This window comes from Chenopodium album, chromosome 6 (genome assembly GCF_948465745.1).
Source record: "Chenopodium album chromosome 6, dcCheAlbu1.1, whole genome shotgun sequence".
In the NCBI taxonomy this organism is placed as follows: Eukaryota; Viridiplantae; Streptophyta; class Magnoliopsida; order Caryophyllales; family Amaranthaceae; genus Chenopodium; species Chenopodium album.
In genome coordinates, this window is record NC_137839.1 from 54,138,494 (window position 1) to 54,161,372 (window position 22,879).

Consider the following 22,879-nt stretch of genomic DNA (forward strand, 5'->3'; position numbering starts at 1 on the left):
AGAGTGTATTAACAATGCTGAAGCAGGTATGGCAGAGGATAAACAACAAGAAATGGGGTGTGATGCCCTCATGCATGATGATTCGGCTAATAATCATGATGAGAGGCCAACAGTAGATGCTAAATAAAAGGAACCATTGCTGCAACCTTCTAGATCGTTTAGAGAGGCTGTTACAAAATCATCTCAATGGTTCACCGAGGCTCGGAAGATAATGTTGAATTCAAGTGATTGGGATGATGAGGAGGACGATCAGTCTTTACCTGCTAATGTTGTCTCCTTCCTAAAGGAGAAAATTCAGCAGCTTAGAAAACCTTGGAGCTTAACTCTAATAGGGAAATACCTTGACATTAACATAAGAGTTGAAATTATGAATCAAAGGGTTCAACGAATGTGGAATCCGAAAGGAGGTTTAGAGGTAATTGAAATGGAGAATGGAGTTTATCTATTCAGATTTACAATTCAAGATGACTTAGAGAAAGCGTTGTTTGGTGGTCCTTGGTTTATATTTGATCACTATCTAATGATAGCCAAATGGAGGCCAAATTTCAGACCATCGACAGACAATTTCCAAAGCATGTCAATATGGATTCGATTCCCCGAACTCTCTGTTGTATACTATGAGAAGGAGGCCCTCTATAAAAAAGTTGAAGTCGTGGGGAAGCCTATCAGAGTGGATTACTCAACTTATAAAGTTAGTAGATGTAGATGTATATGCAAGGGTTTTTGTTGAGATCAATCTGAATCAACCATTGGTTACCAAGGTATGGGTGGGTAGAGCTTGGCAAAGAATAGAGTATGAAAAAATTCATCGGATGTGCTTCGATTGTGGCAGAATTGGTCACGTGAAGGAGCATTGTCAATGGAGTACCAAAGCAAACCAGCAGCAAGAAAATTCTCCAGTAGCTATTCCTAATGGCACGATAAGGTTAGAAGAGGAACAAGCTAGCATAGCTAGGGGAAAGGAGAACTCGAAACAACATGAAAAAAATAGCTGACTCTAGCAGTCTAAAAAAGGAAATAGGTGAATGCTCAAATAAGCAACAAGAGGAAAAGCAATCTTATGGCCCATGGATTTTGGCTTCCCCGAGAAAGAGAGTTAATAAAAAAATGGAGAAAAATAAAAAGGAGGATAAGGAGGAAGGAAATCAGAAAAAGACAAATGAGAAGAATAAAGCAAAACATTCCAAAGAATATAATAAACACCAACAGAGCAGCCAAAATACCCAATGGCAGGTATTAGTAAGGGAGGAAAACGAAGAGTTGACATTAAATGATATAGAGCATATATATGGGGAGAATACAAAAAATGTTGATAAGGAGCAGAAGGATCCTAGCCCAGAAAAAACAGGTGTATCGGGAAGAAGAAAAATTGGGAAAATTGTATTTCCTAGATTCAGAAAACAATCAAAAATTAATGGCGATTCTCAACCTTCGTCTTCACTTCCTCTTTTATCAGCTCAACAGCAGACTTCTCATTCCATCCAAGCTTCCATTTCCCCTTCTGTCTCTAAAATTACTGTTCAAAGCCCAAATTTAACCCATAGAGAATCACAAGAAACAGAGTTTTGTGACAGGGGAGTTGAACCAACCATCAACAAACCTTTAACCTAACCATCTTCCGTCATCTGTAATTCAACAGGCTTGCAACTTGTGCAATCTAACAACCCTTCACTCTTACCCTTACTCAATCCCAGATTCCGTTCTCAGACCGTAGCACCAACCATCCTTCCCTCGATTCCAATAAGCAAACCATCAACCCCATCCTTCTTCTACCGGGCCTTACAGCCATTACCAACTCTCCAACTCTTTCCCCCATTACCAACTCCGTCACTATGGCCGATATTGAAACAATCGAAAATTCCCAAGAAAATCTAGGCTGCGTAGAGCAAGGATTGAATGTTCTGATGAACACCTTTATTCACCCCTCCCTTCCAGATTACGGAAACATTTTCATCCCTATCAATCCTCCTCTAAACAATCCTCAAACCTTTCGCTTACAAATGGTAAGTGTAGTGTTAGATCTAATGAAGCCAGAAAATTTATTTGTCCTGTTGGAGACGCAGAGGGAAGTGGTGGGATTCGAATTGGATCTCAATTATGCACCGATAGGGAATTTAATGTCGGAGATTCAAATGACAGTGTTGCCAGTATCCTTGGAGGACATATGGGCGCTGGGGAAATTACACCTATGGGAGGATTGGACGAGACTGTTCCCATCGAGGAACAATCATGTTGAACAATAGTTGGGAATTTTTCCCCAATTTAACTTCCCTTCTGTTAATATGATGGCAATTCTATGGAACGTTAGGGCTGCAACAAGCAAGGATTTTTTTATCTCATGCTAAAGAGGTAATTAGAATCCACAAACCAGATATTTTTATGCTTCTAGAAACAAAGTCAACGGATGATGTGGCTGGCAAAGTTTGCAAGCATATGGGTTTTGAGGAATATAAAACCATACCTGCTGATGGGCTTAAGGGAGGGGTTTGGCTATTCTGGAAAAGGCCAACAGTTTTGATTGAGTGTGTTGCAGAATCACAGCACGTCCTTCACTCCCTTTTTAAACTTGCTCCAACTGAACCAGAAGTTTTAATAACTGGTATTCATGCTCCGTCTGTGGCCAAAGATAAAAGTATTATTTGGGAAGGCTTGGGGGATGCTCCTTCTCCTGAGTCGACCCTTTGGATGGTTATGGGCGACATGAACGAAGTTGTTTCTCAATCAGAGAAAGTGGGAGGAAGGCCTGTTACTAATAATCAAGGCAGGGACTTCCTCAAGTGGACGAATAAGGTGGGGTTGATCGATCTCAAATTCAATGGACCTAACTTTACGTGGAACAATGGTCAAGAGGGTACAAAACTCATCAGAGAAAGACTTGATAAAGCTCTTGCTAACGCGGAGTGGATGAGGGTTCACCCAAACACTCAGGTATATCACTTAGCTAGAACTTACTCAGATCATTGCCCTATTTTGATTGATACAGGTGCTGTAAAATCAAAAGGAAATTTTCCTTTTCGATGCAAAGAGGCCTGGCTTGAAAACCCTAATTTTAATGATTTTTTTAATATGACTTGGGGAAAGGGTAACGATTTTGTCCAATCAAAAAAAAATTCATCCAAGATGTTCGAAGTTGGAATCAGCTTGTTTTTAATAAGTCCATTGGCAATAAAAATAGGCTAATAGCTAGAATTCACGGCATTCAAAAGGCACTAAGTGTTAGGTTTTCATCCTTCCTTATTAATCTCGAAAAAGATTTAATAAAACAGCTAAATGAGGTTTTAAAATTGGAATGTATTATTTGGCCTCAAAAAGCGGGGGTTGATTGGAGAAAATTTGGGGATTGGAACTCTAAGTATTTTTATATTTTGGCCAAGATTAAAAATAATAGAGGAAAAATTCTTAGTCTTAAGGATAATAATGGGGTTTGGGTTAGTGACCAGAATACCTTAAAATCATTGTGTGTTAATTTTTTTAAGGATATTTTTAACTCTAAACATACTGATTAGCCTTGCTTAATGTCCTTCAATCCTAATTCTAGGGTTAATGATGTAGATTATACCTACCTTTCGAGCAATGTTAGTGGTTCGAAAATTAGAAGTGCTTTAAAAATGATGGCTCCCATGAAAAGTCCCGGTCCCGATGGTATTCAAGCTATTTTCTTCCAACAATATTGGGATGTGGTGGGTGAATCCATTACTAACCTCATTACCAATTGTTTCATGGAAGGAAAAATCCCGTCTAATATTAATGATTCTTATATTTTCCTTATTCCTAAAAAAGATCAATCGAAATGTATGATTGATTTCAGACCTATAAGGCTTTGTAATTCTATTTATAAACTTATTACGAAAATTATTGCTAATAGAATTAAACCCCTCCTAGGTTCTCTTATAAATCCCGTTCAATCTAGTTTCATAGAAGGAAGATCGATTGAGGAAAATATTTAAGTCATTAAAGAGATTGCTCATCTATTTAAAAAGGCTAGTAAGAAACATTTGATGGCTTTTAAAATCGATATTTCTAAAGCCTATGATAGCTTGGAATGGGATTTTATAAAGGATACTCTTATAGGTCTCAATTTCCCGGATAACTTGATAAATCTCATCTTGAGTTGTATTACTACCCCCTCCATTTCAATTCTTTGGAATGGGGAAATTTCGAATATTTTTACACCCTTAAGGGAAATTAGACAAGGTGACCCCCTCTCCTCTTACATCTTTGTGCTTTGTTTAGAAAGACTTTCTCTTATGATTGAGCAAAGGGTCAAAGAAAAACATTGGCAGCCCATTATGATTGACAAAGATGTTGGTATTTCCCATCTTTTTTATGCGGATGATGTTTTTCTTTTTGCTAAGGCTTCGGTGGAAAATGTAGAGGTTATCAAGAATACCCTTCTTGAGTTTGGTATTAATTTCGGCCTCTACATTAGTCCTACAAAGTCTAAAGTCATTTTCCCTCCCAAGATGTGTCTTACTCTGATCTCAAGATGGCTATTCTTAATGCCTCTAACATTAAGGGTGCTCATTCTTTCGGGAAATATTTGGGAGTTAATATAAGTCCTAATAGACTAAGGAAAGTCGATTATATTGACCTTCTTAATAAATCCAAGGATAGAATTAAAGGTTGGCAAGCTAAACTTTTAAATATGACGGGAAGAAGCACTCTTATAAAATCTGTTCTCAATTCCTACCCTCTCTATTCTATGCAAACAACCCTTTTACCATGCTCCATTTTGGAGGACTTAGAAAGGAGTTGTAGAAGCTTCCTTTGGAATAAGGTTGATAGGTCTCATTATCTTCCTAGAACTAGTTGGGATAAGATTTGTCTTCCTTCCGGTATGGGAGGTCTTGGTATGCTGTTCTTAAGAATTGGAACTTAGCTTTTATGGCACCGGATAAGCTATGGGTCAAAATTCTTAAGGCTAGATATTTCAAAAACTTGACCTTCCTTAATAGCATTCCTAGTGCTAAAGATTCCCCTCTTTGGAGGGATATTCCTAAAGGAAAGGATCTCTTAATGGAAGGCATATCTTATAGAGTAGGTAATGGTAGAGATCTTAGCCTTTGGTACCATCATTGGGTTGGGGACAAGCCTATCTACTTAAGCATGAAAAATCCGATTCCTAACTCCATGGCCCATTGGGGATTTAACTACATCATCAATAATGGTAAATGGAACACGGGTAGGATTAGAAATATTGTGCCTGATTTTGTTTGTGATCTTATAGAGTGCATCCCCCCCCCCCCTAAAATTGCTACTGTTGAGGACACCCTTTGTTGGAGATTGAACTAGAATGGACAATTTACCATCAAAAGCGCATATTTCCTAAGCTATAAATTTACATCTCATCCCTCTTTTCCTTCTATTAGGTGGAAAAAAATTAGGCATCTTCCTATCCCTTACAAATATAAAATGCTCATGTGGAACCTTAGTCACAAAATTCTTCCTGTAGCCACTGTTTTAGCAAAAACTATGGAGAATTTTAATCCAATTTGTACCAGCTGTAGTCTTGATAATGAAGATCATATGCACTTGTTTAGAGATTGTGTCAATTCTAGGACTTTGTAGACTAGAATTTTTTAGCTTGGGTGTATGGAAAAGAATTTTCATTACTCAATCTTTTTTAATATTAATTGGGAAGGATGGATTAATTATAACCTTTCACTTAGTAAATCTTGGAATATCATGTTCTCTGTGGCACTATGGCATATTTGGAGATCCAGGAACTTTACGGTTTTCCACCTTGCCATGGTTCACCCTCGAACGCTTTTTAATAGATATAACCTCGACTTGGTGGCTAACTTTAATGTTTTTCAGGGAAGAGGACTTGCCGTTGCATTGAGAAGACCTGAAGCTAGGTGGATTAGGCCAAAGGAAGGCGAAATTAAAATAATTATGGATGCAGCATGGAAGAAAAATGAAAAGGTGGGGGCAGGAGCTGTTGCTAGAACTAGTGATGGTACTTGGTTTTTCGGCAAGGCTTGGAAAATCGCTGCCAAAACTTCGGCTGAGGCAGAGCTGATTGCAATCTGAGGAGGGATGCAAATGGCAGTAGATGCTGGGCTTAAGGAGGTCGTCATTGAAACTGATGCGGCATCTCTTGAAGCAACAATTGAAGAGGTGGGTAAACATGCTCTACGTGAAAAAATGAAATTGGCAAAGGTTCAAACCCGGCCTAAGGCACCAGTTTGAACCGGTGCCAATGTGGGGGGTTCCAATAAGTGGTTTAAAAAGGCACCTGTTCAAACTGGTGCCAAAACTCAGAATTGGCATCGGTTAACCGGTGCCAAAAATGGGCAAAAAAAATTATTTCTTGTTTTTGGCACCGGTTAACCGGTGCCAAAAGTGCCCAAAAAATATAATTTATTTTTTTGATCTTTATTTACTTAAATATTAACAGAAAATAATATTAAAAACAAAATACATACGATAATCACATTCATCAAATAAATTAATAATGACATAATATTAAAAACAAAATACATACAATAATCACATTCATCAAATAAATTAATAATGACATATATATATATATATATATATATATATATATATATATATACATGTATATGTATATGTATATATATATATATATATATATATATACATGTATATGTATATGTATATATATAAAAAAAAATTACATTACAACATCGAATTAAAACACCAAAATCTACATCATCTTGATATTTGAATCCTTTTTCTGTGTGGAGTGTAAAACCTGCATCAAATTTGGACACCAAAATTAATAAAAATCCTAAATAAACTACAATCTGAAATTTTTAAACATTATAGGACAATAAAAAAAAATTGAAACCAAATTAAACCAAAAAACAATAGCAAAAAATCTGGTAATATGGAACCCAAAAATATAGTGTTCGGCTATTCCAAAAAAAATCTCAAAAAATAAAATGTAATCTCGATTCCACAATTCGCTCCATCAAGTTCCTTGCATGCACTCGAGCTAACCCAGAAACACACCCTCAAACCTTCGAATTCCACCAAAAATCTAAAAAAAAAAAAAAAAGTGAGAAAAAGAGAGAATTTACCTCGAATTACACCAAAAACCCCCGAAATTAGCTTAAATTTAGACCTGAAAACCTTTAATTTCATCACGAAGGGGAAAGATAGTGGTGGTGATGATGTTGCGACGGTGGTAAAATTGAGGAAATAGCTGGTGGTGGTGATGATGTTGCGACGATGGTAAAATTGGCTGGAAAAATGAGGAAATCGAATGAGAACATCGACGGTGGTGGCGGCTTTGCGGTGGTGTTGTTGTTGTTGCGGTGTTGTTGTTGTAGAGAAAGAGAAGTGATTAGGAAGGAGAGATCAAGGAGAGCTAGAGGAGAGAGAAGGGAGAACAGAGGATCAAGAAGGGAGAGGAGAGAGTGAAGGAGGCGGACTGAGAGGAGAGAGAAGGAGCAAGGTTTTAGGGTTTAAAGGGAGAGAGTAAGGACGGTTTTTTTTTTTATAATTAAATGGTCCGGTTCACAAAGGCACCGGTTCAAACCGGTGGCCTTTATGTTTTTGGCACCGGTTTGAAGTGAATCGGTGCCTTTTATTCTAGTTCAGCTTCCCACCAATTTTGTAGGCCATTTTTGGCAACGGTTTGGACTGAACCGGTGCCAATTAGGGGGTGCCTTTTTGATATTTTCTACTAGTGATGGTACCCACGACTTGACATGGAGTGCTTGATGGACAAGGGATGTAATTTCTCTTTCAATTACATTCCCAGAGAAGCCATTCGTGTCGCACACTATCTTCCAAAGATAACTATGGCTATGGGACCAGGAGGCAGTAAGCTCTTTGTTGAAGACCCTACTTGTTCTAATGATGCTTATGAGGATGATCTCCATGGTAGCAATTTATAATTGGAAAGCTCGTTCGTTAGGAAGCATCTTCAAACTTTGTTAGCTACTGTAGTTTGTGTTATCAATTCCCTTAGTTGGTTTTTCTTATTTTCTAATGGTTGTGGAAGCAGCTATACTTATGGTTGCTGGTTTGTATCCCTAGGGAGTTTGGTGTATTTCAACATTAACTAAATATGAAATTTCCCCTTCTTCTTAAAAAAAATAATTACTACTCCCTCCGTTTTTAAATATTTGCTCCACTTTCCTTTTTCGGCCGTTATTAAATACTTGCTCCATTTCCTTTTATGGAAAGCTTTTACAATATTTAATTCATTTATCACACTTAGTGGACCCAACATATTACCTTATCTCCTCATATTCTTCCACTACTTTTGTTTTTTATAATTTTTTACTTTCTTAACTACTCCACTACCTCCATATTTTATTACTTTCTTCAATTTCTCCTAAAACTCCACGCATGGAGAAATGGAGAAAGTATTTAAAAACAGAGGCAGTAATAATTATTTGTTAAAACAAAATTAAAATTAAAACTTTTTTTTTACCAATCATGTGATGACATGTGTAAATTAAATTAAAAAAATATTTACCTGCTCAACCGATTCCCAGTAAAACGGGACCGTTAAAAAGAGGTTGTTAAATATCGCCGTCGAATATCTAACTTACGATTACATACTTATCCTTGTAATAACGATAATAAAAATAATTAAATTTACCTAAATTTCACACTTTTACCGTACACAAAAATTTTAACCGTTCTCTCTAGTGATCAACGGCCACCAACACTCATTGGTCAACCATTCCAACCAATGTGATTTTCAAAATCAAACAATTTTTTGAAAATTTGAAACCATACGGACTCGTTAGGTTGCGATTTTTTTTTATAAAAATTCGAAACCCAGGAAGGGTTTCAATTTACAACCCAAAAAAAAATAAATTAGTACAAATCTAAACTATAAACAAAATAAAGAAGCTGTGAATTTTTTTTCTTAAAAAAACAATAATAATAAACAACAATAGCAAAAATTGAAAAAAAAGGAATTTAAAAAAAAAAAAAAAACAGACAAAAGCCTTGTTTTTTCGAACGTCCTAGGCTCACATGCCTAGTTCGTGCGAACAACCGTGCGGGTGTTCTACAAAACTGGGCGTTTAAGCCTAAGACGCTTGAAAAAACCGGCCGTTTGCCTGCGATTTCAGAAAATAAATAAAAAAAAAAAAAAAAAAACAAACAAACCTTTTCTCCGGCGATCGACTTCCCTTTGTCCTTCCTCATCATTATCGCGATTGTGTAGATCGTGAAATTGGAGGTAAAAAGAGTTGGTGGTTAAAAGAGGAGAAGGAGGTGGTGGTGGTGGTGGGTAGTATAAAGAGGTGGTGGTAATGGTGGGTAGTATGAAGAGGTGGTGGTGGTGGTTGTTGTTGTTGTTTAGGGAGAGAATTATGTTTAAGAGAGTGACAAGGATTGAGAGTATGGGGGGTAATTTTTTTTATATATTAAGGCTAAATTTGTAATTTTATTTTATTTTGCGGGCGTTAGTTAGATATTTGAGGGCGACATTTAGCTTTCCACTTAAAGAAGGTCGGAGGGTAAAGGTGGGATTATGTAAAAATAACTCAAATGTGTGATTATTTTTAGCGAACACCCTAAACGTGGAATTATTTTAGGGCAATTTTTCCTTTAAAATTTGGTAATAAGACACTTAAAAAAAGAATGGAGTAATAACTTCATTTTTACACCGGTTAAAAATAACCTTATTTGAATATTGAATTTGGATAATAACCTAAGCCAAATTCAGCCAAACCTGAAAATGATTTGGAATGGAATTGACCAATACTTGTAAACTAATCATGTTTACCTTATAGTAATCATACTAGATTAGGTCCCGTGCCATGCACGGTAATTTTTAATTACTATTTTTCAAATGAAGATTATATTAAATATTCGACTTTCATATGTTATATTCACATCAATTGAAGAAGAACAACAAAAAAATGGTAAAAAAAAAAAAATCACACTAAGAATAATAAATGTGTGTCGTTCTTGGCAAGTGAAATTGAAGTGTCCATAGTTAATTATAGATTATTAATTGATTAAAATTTTAATCATAAATAATTCAAGGAAATAACAAAAGTATCATGTTGATTTGATATTCGTATTTATTTTTAAAAATTTGTAGCTTCTATTATATAATTTTTTAAAATAAATAAATTTAAGAAGAAAAAAAATATATGATCTTGTACTGTTGTAATAAATGTAGTACATAATAATATAATATATGTCTTGCCAAAAAAAAAAAAAAAAAAAAAAAAAAAAAAAAAAAAAAAAAAAAACTCCATATGTCATAAGTTATGTTAAGAATTTAATTTTTTTTATTTTATTGCTTAAGTTTATAATTGTCAATATGTTTATTTTGAAAGGAAATGATACATCAAATCTTCTATTTAACACCATAAGTAATCATTACAATATAGTATTATATATGTAAAGATTTGTTTCTTATTAAACAATTTTTTTAGGAAAAAAAAAAAAAACTAAGGATACACCAGGAGATGACATGTGTCATTGCTAGTGTGTCTTTTAGTATATAGTTATTGATTGGTTGACTAGTTTTGTGCCCGTGCGATGCACGCGTTGTTTATTAAATTTAAACATAAGTTTTTAGTCTATATGTCAAATTTTAAAGAATACCATTTATACAAAATAAGTTTATTGATGTGCTTTTGTGACGATTTGCTATCTAGTAGGCATGTAATGACTAATAATAATGTTGGTGGAAATGTTTGATTTAATACATTACAAAAAAAAACCAAATAATAAATTAAATAAGATAAATGTTCAAAGCCCGTTGGGTTGACCCGTACCCAAATCTTTGGGTAAGGGTTGAACGTTTCTTGACTCGAACCTAAAGTGACCCAATCTAAGATGACTCATGACTCGACCCTAATTAACAGGTTTATGTAGTAATAAAATTCTATGGGTTGTGAAGTTTTAACCGATTATTATATATTATAAATAGATGTTTTACGCTTTAAACTAATTATTTCACTCCAAAAAAATATTATGACATAAAAAAAAAAATTTATATGATAATTTTTGAGAATTATAATCTAATAATTTTTTTGAATAAAATTAATTCAATTTGTATCTCCGAAATATTGGTATTGTATCGAAAATAAAATTCTAACCTTAAAATTTTATCCAAATAGAATTTTAAATTAACTTTTTTATTATCTTATGAAGTTTATTTAAATCTATCCAACGTGTCGCGACACTTGGCGAAAAATTAGAATGCCAAGTGTCGCAACGTCATGACCTGACTAAAAGTTTTGCTTTTTATATTAGTTACTAGTTTTGTGCCCCGGCGATGCCCAGGTAGTTTATGGACTTTTAAGATAAAATTATACTACCTATTATAATTCAATTTGATTGAAAATAGAATTCTTAATTAACTCTTTTTGCTACAAAGTCAATCAATATTTATCCAATGTGGATACTTGGCGAAAAATTAAAACGCTAAATGATGTTGTCTTGTGGCCTAATTATAAATTTATTATTTGGTATTTTATCAAAAATATAACTCTAAACTAATAATCTTATTCTAAATTCTATCCTATAGAATTCTTACCTAATTTTTTTTAATCTGAAATCTATCCAGGGTGGCGCAACACTTGACGGGTTTTTTTTTATCCTATGAAGTCTATTTAAATTTATCCAAGGTGGCGCGACACTTGGCGAAAAGTTAGAATGTCAAGTGTCGCTATTTCGTGACTTGGCTAAAAGTTTAGCTTTATATATTAGTTATATGATATGATATGATTATTGTACCGAATTGAAATCAACCAAATCGGAATCACCCTAACCCAAAGTCATTCGACCTTGAAATTAACCAAGTCAAACTCATTTTAAAACCGATGCAAATTTGATTCGTCGTACCACTGTAATGGCAGCCTCTATGACTAAAATAATGAAGATACATGTCCTCATTTTTCTGCAGTTTTTGTTCAAACACTCTATTTTCACTTGGACACTACTTCAGGTTAGTCACACCTAACTCTCTTAAAATGTTTTCTTCTTTCAACTATTTTGTTTTTTTTTTTTTTTTTTTTTTTTTTTTTTTTTTTTTTTTTTATTGACTGTTGATTTTTTCCTTAATTTACAACCTTGTTTTTCATTTTAACTTTCATTGCTTTAGTTTCTCTATTTTGGGTAACAGAATTTATTGTTCGTCTTTGATTCTTTAATCTTCATTAATAATTTTGCAATTCTTTCGATCTTTTGTAAATTATACGTAGAGGTATGATTCAAGTTCGTTGATGATTGTTTTAACGGTTTTATGGTAGATAATTACAAATTAATTAGTTAATGATGATTAGCTGAGTAATCATTTCATTACTAGCTCAAGTTGATTTTTGCTTGATGATCAATCAAACTTTATTTGGAATAAGAGATTTATTTACATCAAATAAAACTTAGTAATTTTTTCCCCTTGTTAAATGTTGTCTATTACATCTATTAGACTATTACATATTGATCATCATATTACCCTCCTTTTCCATGAGACTAGGAGGTTTAATAAAGAAGTTACTTACTTTAGATGTTAAGCACTGTTGTAAATATTGTTTTTTGGGACAATTGTGAGTGATCTCTCCGTGAACCCGTGTGTATGTCTTGTTGAACGAACCACATATATCTCCGTGACCCCGTGTTTATCGATGAACATTTCATTGCTAAAAGTAATTTTTGGTAAGCAAAGTGGCTTATTGCGAAATTCTTAAGAAAGTCATAGTGGTGGAAAAAACTCTTTACAAATTAACAAACCAATTACTATCTATTAGGGTCACTAGTCACTTCACTACAAAACTGCTGCATAAGCTGCTATATGCACCTTACGCATCTTAGTAACTTCTGCTCATTGACGTAGTACTCTGAAAAAGGATTATAAAGACACCACTAAACTATTTCAAACATTTGGAGCGAACCTAGCAATTGAAAAATAGATATTGGTGCCTTTTTGGTTCACTGACGCACACACTAAGCAGAGATCAGTAGCACTTACAATAGATATTTCTTTGGTCTGATCTGTAGTCTATCTGTTGTAGAAAGTCATAGGATGAATCTACTTTTCGATACAGAAATTCTATCTAGACCTCTTACACCAAAGGTTGGTACTGTATATTTAAGGCAAGTCACATCTTGGATGGAGTAATACATTTTCGATTTGCATTGCTCTTAATTTTTGTATAATCTGATGCTTTAGTGCTTTGATGTTTTCAGTGGAAATCATACAACTGAATTTATTGCTGGCCTGTCATTAACAGCATGATGGAGATAACAAATGTTTCTGAATATGATAAGCTGGCAAAAGAGAGACTACCGAAGATGATATATGATTATTATGCATCAGGTGCTGAAGATGAATGGACTTTAGAAGAAAACAGAAATGCCATTTCGAGGATTTTGTATGTGTTTCTCTTTCATGTAGTGTAGTAACCTTTATGGTCACTTGAGTGTTTCCGTATCCTTTGTCATTTGACCAGTTTCAATTTTCAATTTGTTGAAGGATGGTGGTCATGTTTGCTCAGTTCTTATTTCTGCTGATATAGGATATTTATGTTTTTTGTCCTGTTCCTATTTTGTAAGTTGTCATTTCATAGCTGTTATTTGGTAAGTTTCCTAGGAAGTTTCCCTAAGGTGTGCTGTCACTTTGTCGGTGGTCTTAGCAACCTATTTATGTAAGGACTGATAGTGTAATCAGATTATGATGAATGAATGAACAATCAGCAGAATAAGCAACCCTAAATTTCAGTGTATTATTCTCTGTTTTTCAGCATAATCTTGTCCTCATGGTATCAGAGCCACGTTCAGATCTAGCCTAAAAATAGTTCTTTTCTTTTCTTAAAATCACAAATATTCTTACTCTTTTCTATAAAGCTGAAATCTTTCTTACTCTTTCTTCTTAAAATCGTTTATTCATAATGCCAACAACAACTATTGAACCTGTGAGTCCTCTTTATCTTCACCCTTCATATGGTCAGTCATGGGTTGAGAAACTCTAGGGATCTTCCAACTTCAGGTCATGGAAGAGATTTATAGAGATTACTCTGGCCGGAAAAAGGAAGCTTGGGTTTGTAACAGGAAAGACCATGATGATGAGGTCAAATCTGAGGCATGGGAAACTTGTAATAGCATGATTATCTCATGGATTCTAGAATTAGTATCAGACTCAATCAAACAATCTATTATGTTTGTTAACAGCTCATCTCAAGATCTGAGATGAGCTGGAAAGGAGATTTTCTCTCATAGATGGGTCTAGGAAATACAAACATTACAAAGATTTGTATGAGACCAAGCAGAATCAATGAATACTATAGCAAAATGAAAGCAATATGGAAAGAGCTGGAATCTCTCCATGCTTTTCTAGTAATCACTAATATCACCTCAAAGGTGAGTGCTTTCTTAACATCTCTGAACAAGCAAACGGAGGAACACAAGTTGTTGCAATTCTTAAATGGACTTGATGATGAATATGGACCTCAAAGGAGTCAACTACTCATGATCACTGCCTTACCATCTGTAGAAACACCATGTTGCTACCTTGTGCAAGAAGAATCTCAAAGATCTCTCTTTAACAACACTAAACAAGAATCTGAATCTTTAGTGATGTTTAGTAAGGGATCAGGTTCACCTTCAGGGGGAGGAGGAGGTGGTTTTTCTCAGGAAATGGCTGCATCCAAAATACCAGTAAAAACCCGTTTCATCCAAAATAACAGCCGGGGGGAATGGGAAAGCAGGACATGGCTGCATCCAAAATAACAGCATGTGGGAAAGCAGGACATGGGACAGAATAGTGATGGATACTTGTTGGGTACCCTAGCTGGCATCCAAAATACAGCAAAAACCTGTTTCATCATTTCAGAAGGAAAAGGGAAAGCCTCTAGCAACAATAAGTAGGGAAGCAAGAACAAGGGCAACAGAGTTGCAACAAATGAGAGGAGCAGGCCATAGTGAATTTGGTGGATGCAGCACTGGTTCTACAAAGCAATTCACTATTCAACAAAGTAAGGCTTTGCTAAAATGCTTCCAAAGCAGTCCCTTGGTGATAATGATGATGAACAAACAACAGGTATGGTGTCATGTTATTTTGCTGAATCTATTAGTAATAAGTGGATAATAGATTCTGGTGCCTCTGATCATATGATTGGTTATTTGAATGCAATGCATGATGTTGTGGAAAGCAAACTGCTAATATCTCTCACTTTGGCAAAGTGAATCTAGGAAACAACTTGTCTTTGAAAAATGTGTTGTATGTTCCTAGTTTCAAGCATAATCTCATTTATGTGAATAAACTGATGCATGATTCACATAGTAAGGTATTATTCTATCCCAAGTACTATATCATACAGGACTAAGAGTTTAATACTGTAAAAGGGATAGGAAGGATGAGGAGTGGTTTGTATTATCTCGAAAACTAACCTATAGATACTGTTATCAGTGAGTTAAAGACTCGGATTTCTGGAAAAAAAAGAGAGTAAGGCTCTGAATTTTTAGTTTATACAGAAATGTTCCTACAGTTGTGACTAATGTTCCAAAGCTGATCCCTAGAACTTTATGGCATTATAGATTAGAATTGAGAAAATCCATGGGTTAAAAGGTTTGAAAGAAGGAAGTGGTGAGGTTTGCTTGACATGTCCTCTAGTAAAGTTCACAAAACTTCCCTATGTAGTGCGTGAGTCTAGAGCACAAGAGCCATTTGAACTTGTACCCATTGACACATGGGGTCCTCACATAGTGTTTACAAAGGGAAAGTATAAGCACTTTCTAACTATTGTAGATGATCACTCAAGAGTAACATGGGTGAATCTCATGGTGTGGAAATCAAATGGTAGAAACTTTGTGAAAATGGTAGAAACTTAGTATGGAAGAAAGGTAAAGATTCTAAGGTCCGATAATACAATAGAACTTAAGGATCAGAAGTGCAAGCCCCTGTATGAAAATTTTGAGATAATTCATCAAACCTCATGTGTAGGAAGACCTCAGTACAAAGGAAACACAAGAACATACTGGAGATGGGTAGAGTTTGAGATTTCAAGCAGGGCTTCCTCTAAAATACCGGGGTGATTGTATCCATGCTGTTGTGTATATTACCAACAGGTTACCCTGTGTTGTGCTAGGTGACAAAACTCCATATGAGGTTCCCAATGGCAAGAAACCAGCATATGGAGAATTAAGAACATTTGGGTGTCTTGCTATGGCAAGTAATCCAAGTATTTCTCATGACAAGCTTGATGCAAGAGGTATTCCTCGTATATTCATGGGATATCCAAGTAATCAGAAGGGCTGTAAACTAATCAGTTTAATAAATGGTCAAGCCTTTGTATCAAGGGATGTGAAATGTTATGAAAATATCTTTCCATATAACATCTTTCACACTGCTTCTGCAGAAAGAGAAGAAAACCATAACAGTGAGCAAAATCAGAACTGGATTGACGATGATGGTGCTCATAGTGATTATGAAAGAGAAGAGATAGATGAAGAAGAAACTGATACAGATTCTACAGCAAGAGAAGAATCAAATACAGAAGAAATGAGAAGATCTTCTAGGCAAACCATCCTACAACATGGCATAAAGATTATTAAGTAGGTGCTGGTACTTTAAACTATGCTAATGCTGTAAAGAAGGTTGCTGAAACATCTGCTAGTGCAAAATACTTCTGTATGATGGTGTCACACACCGAGGAACCTGATCCAATGCACTGCAATGATGCTGTGAAGCATAACAAATGGCAGGAAGCAATGAATGAAGAATTGTAAGCTCTAGAGAACAATAACAATAACACGTGGGAAATTACGGATCTTCCACATGGAAAGCATGCAATTGGGTGTAAATGGCTCTACACTACAAAGTACAATCCTAAGACAGGAAAGATTGAGAGGCATAAATCAAGACTTGTTCTTTAGAATAGACGGAAAGAAGGAATAGATTACAAAGAGACACTTGCACATGTAGCAAAAATGTCAACCGTAAGATCTCTATTGGTTGTTGCTGCAATGAAGGGATGGAATGTTCATCAAATGGATGTGAAGAATGTCTTTCTTCATGGAGATCTTCAAGAGACAGTGTACATGAAGCTTCCACAGGGATATCTTGGAAAAGGATTTAGGTTTGGGAAAGAATTTACTGGTGTGAATGCTGCAAGTGAACCAAGAAAGGTGCGCAAGCTAATCAAGTCTTTGTATGGTCTAAAGCAGGCTCCCTCACAGTGGTATGCCAAGCTAAGTTCTGCCTTGATAGAGAAAGGATACAAACAGTCCAAGACAGATTACACTTTGTTCACTCAAAAACACGAGAAAGGGTTCATAGCTATTCTTGTCTATGTTGAATCATCACAGGGAGTAGCATGGACATGATTTGTGAAGCAAAGAAATACTTTATTTCTTGAAGAGTCAATTCAAGATGAAGGACATGGGTGAGCTTAGGTACTTTCTGGGAATTGAGACAAATTCTGGGATATTTTTGTCTAAGAGGAAGTATATTTTAGATATATTTCACGAATACAATATGAAAGGGTGTAAACCACTCAGATTACCCATGGATACTCATCACAAGCTCACCTACACCTCCTGAAAAATATTAGAGGTTGATTGGAAAGCTAATACATCTCACTATAACCAGACAGACATTGCCTTTACTGTTCACACTCTTAGCCAGTTCATGCACTCTTGTACCTCAGCTCATTATCAGGCTGCAATTAGGGTGTTAAGGTACTTGTCTGGGTCTAAGAATCAAGGGATTTTTCTTGCTGCTGAATCTGCTGCAAAGCTAAGAGCTTATTGTGACAGTGATTTGGCGGGACAAGAAAATCTACTTCTGGTTTTTGTATTCTCCTAGGAGATTCTCCTATATCCTGGAAAGCTAAGAAACAGCAGGTTGTTGCTTGTTCTACTGCCGAGGCTGAATACAGGTCAATGGCACTTACTATTTGTGAGGTCATGTGGCTTAAGCAACTATTAAAGGACCTGAAATCTCTTGCGCACACTCCCTTATTCTGTGATAATCAGGCAGCCTTGGCAATTGTTGCGAACCTTGTTCAACATGATAGAACAAAACATGTGGAGATAGACTGCCATTTCATTAGGGAGAAGGCTATTGATGGGACTGTTGTTCCTACCTATGTCAAGAGTTCAGAGCAACTTGCAGATCTATTCACTAAGGTGGTGTCCACAGAATAATACACTCAGTTACTATGTAAGCAAGCTGGGAGTTTTATTCCTCACAGCTTGAGGGGGAGTGTTGAAGGATGGTGGTCATGTATGACCATGTTTGCTCAGTTCTTATTTCTGCTGATGTAGGATGTTATGTTTTTTGTCCTGTTCCTTTTTTGTAAGCTGTTATTTGGTAAGTTTCATAGGAAGTTTCCCTAAGGTGTGCTGTCACTTTGTCAGTGGTCTTAGCAGCCTATTTATGTAAAGGACTAATAGTGTAATCATATTATGATGAATGAATGAACAATCAGCAGAATGAGCAACCCTAAATTTCAGTGTATTACTCTCTATTTTTCAGCATATTCTTGTCTTCACAATTCAAGTATACTTTTTGTATCATTTGCAACTATAACTTACAGCTTTCATGTGCTAGGATATATTACAAACATTAGCAAATCGTTATTGTTAATATACCGCATAGAAGATTACTATATATTTGGCTAACTATTGCAATTTACTTATTTTTTACTCCCAATGAAATTCAGGTTCCGGCCTCGCATCCTCATCGATGTAAGTCATATTGACATTTCAACAACTGTCTTGGGTTTCAAGATTCCCATGCCAATCATGATTGCTCCTTCAGCTATGCAAAAAATGGCTCACCCCGAAGGTAAAAATTCAAGTCCTTGATGTTCTTCTTAATGTTCAAGTATTCTACTTTGATATGTCAATCTGTGTTTTGGTTTATTGATGCTCGTATGAGATAAAGTAATAAACTAATGCAAGTCATACTAAATGTATCCTCAATCTGCGATTTGGTATATTGCTACTTTTGCTTTCAGGATTAGGTGTCAAAATTAACGCAAGGTCAGCAAAAACCTGCTGTTTTGTAGCCTGTAGGCTTTAGGAATACATTGATTTATGATCTGAAATTAAAAAGCTCAATCAACTTGATATTTTATTTTAATTTAAAAGCAGTATTGGATCAATGCTTTGAATCAAATACTCTAAACTAGATGCTCTATCATATATGAAAATGATATTAAAGATGATACTTTAATTAATAGTATTCACAGTCTGACACTCGTGAATACTATGGTCTCACAGTCTCATGAGCCACATTTTATATTAGTTCGTGCTTTTTAAGTATATAATGTGGCATGTACCTGCATTGCATAAGGTGCATATATCTGAGTATCTGACACTCCCCAGGGCATCCTCATCATGCTATTATTGTTTCTCCTATGACATTCATTTTCTCAGTTTCCTCCTGAATAGTGGAGTGTTTAATTTCTTTGTTTAAGCTTGCTGTATAGATACTCTATGCTGAATTGAGAAACTGGAAATACCTCCTTTTTTGAAGCGATCATTTTCTTGCAGGAGAATTTGCAACAGCGAGGGCAGCATCTGCTGCTGGCACAATTATGGTTTTGACTCACATTTCTTTCCCTTCCTATTTTTCCTCCTTTTCTGACCTTAAGTATCAAATTCATTCTTTTGATTTGCATGTGTTATTTGATCCAGGCATTGTCTACAATGGCCACATGTAGTGTTGAAGAAGTTGCCTCAACTGGACCTGGAATTCGATTTTTCCAGCTTTATGTGAGTACAAGTACAAAATAAATTGTAATTTAGTAACTCCAGCATTTTTTCCCTCCATTTAGTAATCTCCTGGCAGATTATTTTCCTTAATAATGTGTATTCTCCAAATCATATATGCTTATTAAGTATCAAAAACCTGTTCTCTGAATTTCCGGATTTAAGTCCTCTTAAGTTGTAAGTTTTTGCCAAGGATTCATAATCTTAATATTATTTTCATCATGTACATTGTGACAATCTGGACGTATATCAGTATGTCATCAAAATCCTTCTCTCTTTTTCAGCTGCGGCCCTGATGTAATATGACTAATATCTTGTATTTTATTTTCTATAAATCACAACATAACATTGATACAAACTTGTATCTCCAACTTTGGGTTCATAGTGAAGAATATTTTCAGTGCAAAAATGCAAATAGATTAAAGTCTTAATTTCTGAGTTTGTATGTAAACTTTGTCTTTAAGTTTTTTCCAAAACAGTGGTCAGGCTGATGATGATTGTGTATATCCAATTAATCAAGGTATTGAAAGACAGGAGTGTTGTCACACAGCTGGTTAAACGAGCTGAGTATGCTGGTTTTAAAGCTATTGTTCTCACAGTTGATACACCCAGGATAGGTAGAAGGGAGGCAGATATCAAGAACAGGTAATTACATAATTTCTACTGTCTTTTTGCTTTATTTTCTTCAATGAATGGAGAAAATTGTTAATGCTATATTAAGTACACTACTATGAATAGTATGAGTAAACAGTGGAGTATGATCTTACAGTTAACATCCCTTGCAGATTTATTCTCCCACAACACTTGACATTAAAGAACTTTGAGGGGATAGATCTTGGTAAGATTAATCGGGTGAGTGAAAGTAAGACATCAAAGCAGACAACTGGTAACTTTTCAAATGATTCAAAATAACAGTCCCATTCGTTTTTCTGGAATGAATTTGCAGACAGATAACTCTGGATTAGCCTCATATTTTTCTCATCAAGTTGATCGGTCATTGAATTGGAAGGTAAATAACAAAGTAATTTACCCTTTTGTTTTGCTCTTTGCAGTGCAGATTGTTTTATGTGTTATCTTTCCCTGTGAACACCTTTTGCAGGATGTAAAGTGGCTTCAGACCATCACCAAGTTGCCAATTTTGCTGAAAGGAGTGCTAACTGCTGAGGATGGTAAGTAAAGTGTACTTGTAAAAAATTCTTACGGGAGACATGATTTCTATAATATCATGTTTGTAAGACATTTATGTCAGTAAATTATCTTGTATGCAGCGAGACTGGCAGTGCAAGCAGGTGCAGCAGGAATCATTGTCTCCAACCATGGAGCTCGACAACTTGATTTTGTGCCTGCAACCATCATGGCTTTGGAAGAGGTACTTGAACTTAACCTCCATGCACTTGATAAATCTGAATATCTTTAGATCTGGATTTTTTTTTCACTTTGATTTTGATTTGGAATAGCTCCTTTTGAGTTATGTAATAAGTTCTTGATAACCTACACTAACCGATAAGCAGTTAATGGTGGAAAAGGGATTTCTAACTTGACTAAGATTTTTTGTTGCATGGATGCACATTTTTCTCTGCATCCCTGTTATTTCTTTATTTGTGGAGAGTATTTGCGCAGAAGATTTTCTAAAATCGAGTGCAGGCATGTTTTTCCACTTCAAAGCTCTCCAACTAAATTAATTAACTCTCAAAAATCTGCCACTTTATATTAGTGCTATCTCTCATCGTTCCTACAAGCATAGATTAGAATCAATAAGCTGGTAGTGCTTATTTCTACTATTAATAAAGTTGTAAAAATGAATGTTTTAAGTATATTTGTCATTTCATATGTTTAAATGACATCAGAACTACAGATTATCAGGTAATTATACCGAACACTTTTGTATACATAACTGATACAACTAACCAGCCAATGCATGATTTCTAGTACAAAATGTCTAATGCAGCTATCTAACCAGCCAATGCAACCATCTACTCGCTAATTACAAAATAAGGCCATTAGTACAGTTTGACCATCATGTCTATCAATATAGCAGAAAATCATTGAAGCTCTGAATAAGGAAAGAATCATATTTGTATTATAAATATAAGAGTACTTGATATTGTGGTACGTTGTGGCATACCTACATACGTTCCTCATTGTTGCATGTCAGATTGTGAAAGCTGTGGAGCGTCAAATTCCTGTTTTCTTGGATGGTGGTGTTCGTCGTGGCACAGATGTTTTCAAAGCATTAGCAGTTGGAGCTTCTGGAGTATTTGTAAGTGACTTTTTTATTATCTTAGTATTCAAGTTTCCAGTAACTTGGATCGATAGTAAAATGTGCTGCAGACATTATTGATTTTCAAATATATCAGTTCATTGAAATGGCTGTCAATGAAATAGGCTTGTGAAACTAGTACCTGCACTTTGAGTATTATATCTCAGAACACCTACTAGTAGTTATCATCCAAATTCAGAAGTTCATAAACTCTCTTTAATTTGTTTCCAGATTGGAAGGCCGGTAGTTTTTTCATTAGCAGTTAATGGAGAAGCTGGTGTGCGAAAAGTGCTCCAAATGCTTCGTGATGAGTTTGAGCTCACCATGGCGTTAAGTGGTTGTCGAACCGTTGAGGAAATTACTCGTAACCATGTCATGATGGACACCGAAACTCCAAGAATCTCTTCCAATCTATAAGTCGCTTGAAGTATAATCAGTGACTTTTGCAAGATAGGAGTTCAGGATCAAGACTCCCATTCAGAATTTCAGATGTACAAGGATTCTAGACATAATTTATAAATAAAGATTGCACAGCAAAATTATGTAACGATTACAAGAATTAATTGGCGACCATGTGTCCAATTGTCCATGTTCAATCTTTAATTTTTACTACTGTGCAATTTTGTAAGTTGATAAGTTTGAATTTTCATGAGTATGCAATTTTGAATCGACAAAGTATCTTATTTATATGCAACTATGCAAGTAATGCAACACCTTTACCAAAAGTTGGGGGAATTATAAAAAGTTTGGTAGTGGAAAACAACACAAGTTTTTTTTTTTGAGGCAGAAAACAACACAAGTTTGTAGACTTTGTACAAGCGATTTTTTTATTTTTTTTTTGAAAGATTAAGAGAATGGAAAATTAGGAGATCCGTAAGGGAGGAACACCTTAAATTTCCGACCACAAATTCTAATTTATTTAGGTCGGACTTTCATTAAATTACTATA

At 35.2% G+C, this 22,879-nt stretch overlaps 2 protein-coding genes and 1 long non-coding RNA gene across 5 annotated transcripts; all 3 read left to right on the forward strand.

The window, feature by feature from the left end:
• The first annotated feature begins 211 nt into the window (after window positions 1-211).
• On the forward strand, window positions 212-995 carry LOC145636967 (uncharacterized). Its single transcript, XM_081688496.1, has 2 exons — window positions 212-691; window positions 762-995. Exons 1-2 carry the CDS (start codon window positions 212-214, stop codon window positions 993-995), a joined length of 714 nt encoding a protein of 237 aa, XP_081544622.1.
• Window positions 996-11,697: 10,702 nt separating this feature from the next.
• On the forward strand, window positions 11,698-22,643 carry LOC145636091 (glycolate oxidase 1-like). 3 transcript variants are annotated; one of them, XM_081687546.1, is made up of 12 exons: window positions 11,698-11,905; window positions 13,188-13,328; window positions 18,618-18,742; window positions 19,453-19,499; window positions 19,597-19,674; window positions 20,192-20,316; window positions 20,457-20,523; window positions 20,618-20,680; window positions 20,771-20,840; window positions 20,940-21,040; window positions 21,827-21,931; window positions 22,163-22,643. In XM_081687546.1, exons 1-12 carry the CDS (start codon window positions 11,844-11,846, stop codon window positions 22,346-22,348), a joined length of 1,170 nt encoding a protein of 389 aa, XP_081543672.1. In that variant the 5' UTR covers window positions 11,698-11,843; the 3' UTR covers window positions 22,349-22,643. The 3 variants fall into 3 exon arrangements, with proteins under 3 accessions (XP_081543672.1, XP_081543673.1, XP_081543674.1); XM_081687547.1 differs by having other exon boundaries at window positions 11,757-11,905; window positions 13,144-13,328; XM_081687548.1 differs by lacking the exons at window positions 11,698-11,905; window positions 13,188-13,328 and adding an exon at window positions 17,935-18,409.
• LOC145636093 (uncharacterized) lies at window positions 13,322-17,136 on the forward strand. Its single transcript, XR_014114015.1, has 2 exons — window positions 13,322-14,992; window positions 16,311-17,136. It is a non-coding gene; the product is annotated as an uncharacterized LOC145636093 (long non-coding RNA).
• Window positions 22,644-22,879: the final 236 nt, after the last annotated feature.

Coding starts and splice junctions, on each gene's coding strand:
- LOC145636967 (XM_081688496.1), top strand. CDS start 212: ATGTTGAATTCAAGTGATTGGGATGATGAGGAGGACGATCAGTCTTTA. Junction 692..761: donor TGGATTACTCAACTTATAAA/GTTAGTAGATGT, acceptor TTGGTTACCAAG/GTATGGGTGGGTAGAGCTTG.
- LOC145636091 (XM_081687546.1), top strand. CDS start 11,844: ATGTCCTCATTTTTCTGCAGTTTTTGTTCAAACACTCTATTTTCACTT. Junction 11,906..13,187: donor TCACTTGGACACTACTTCAG/GTTAGTCACACC, acceptor TGTCATTAACAG/CATGATGGAGATAACAAATG. Junction 20,681..20,770: donor ATCGGTCATTGAATTGGAAG/GTAAATAACAAA, acceptor CACCTTTTGCAG/GATGTAAAGTGGCTTCAGAC.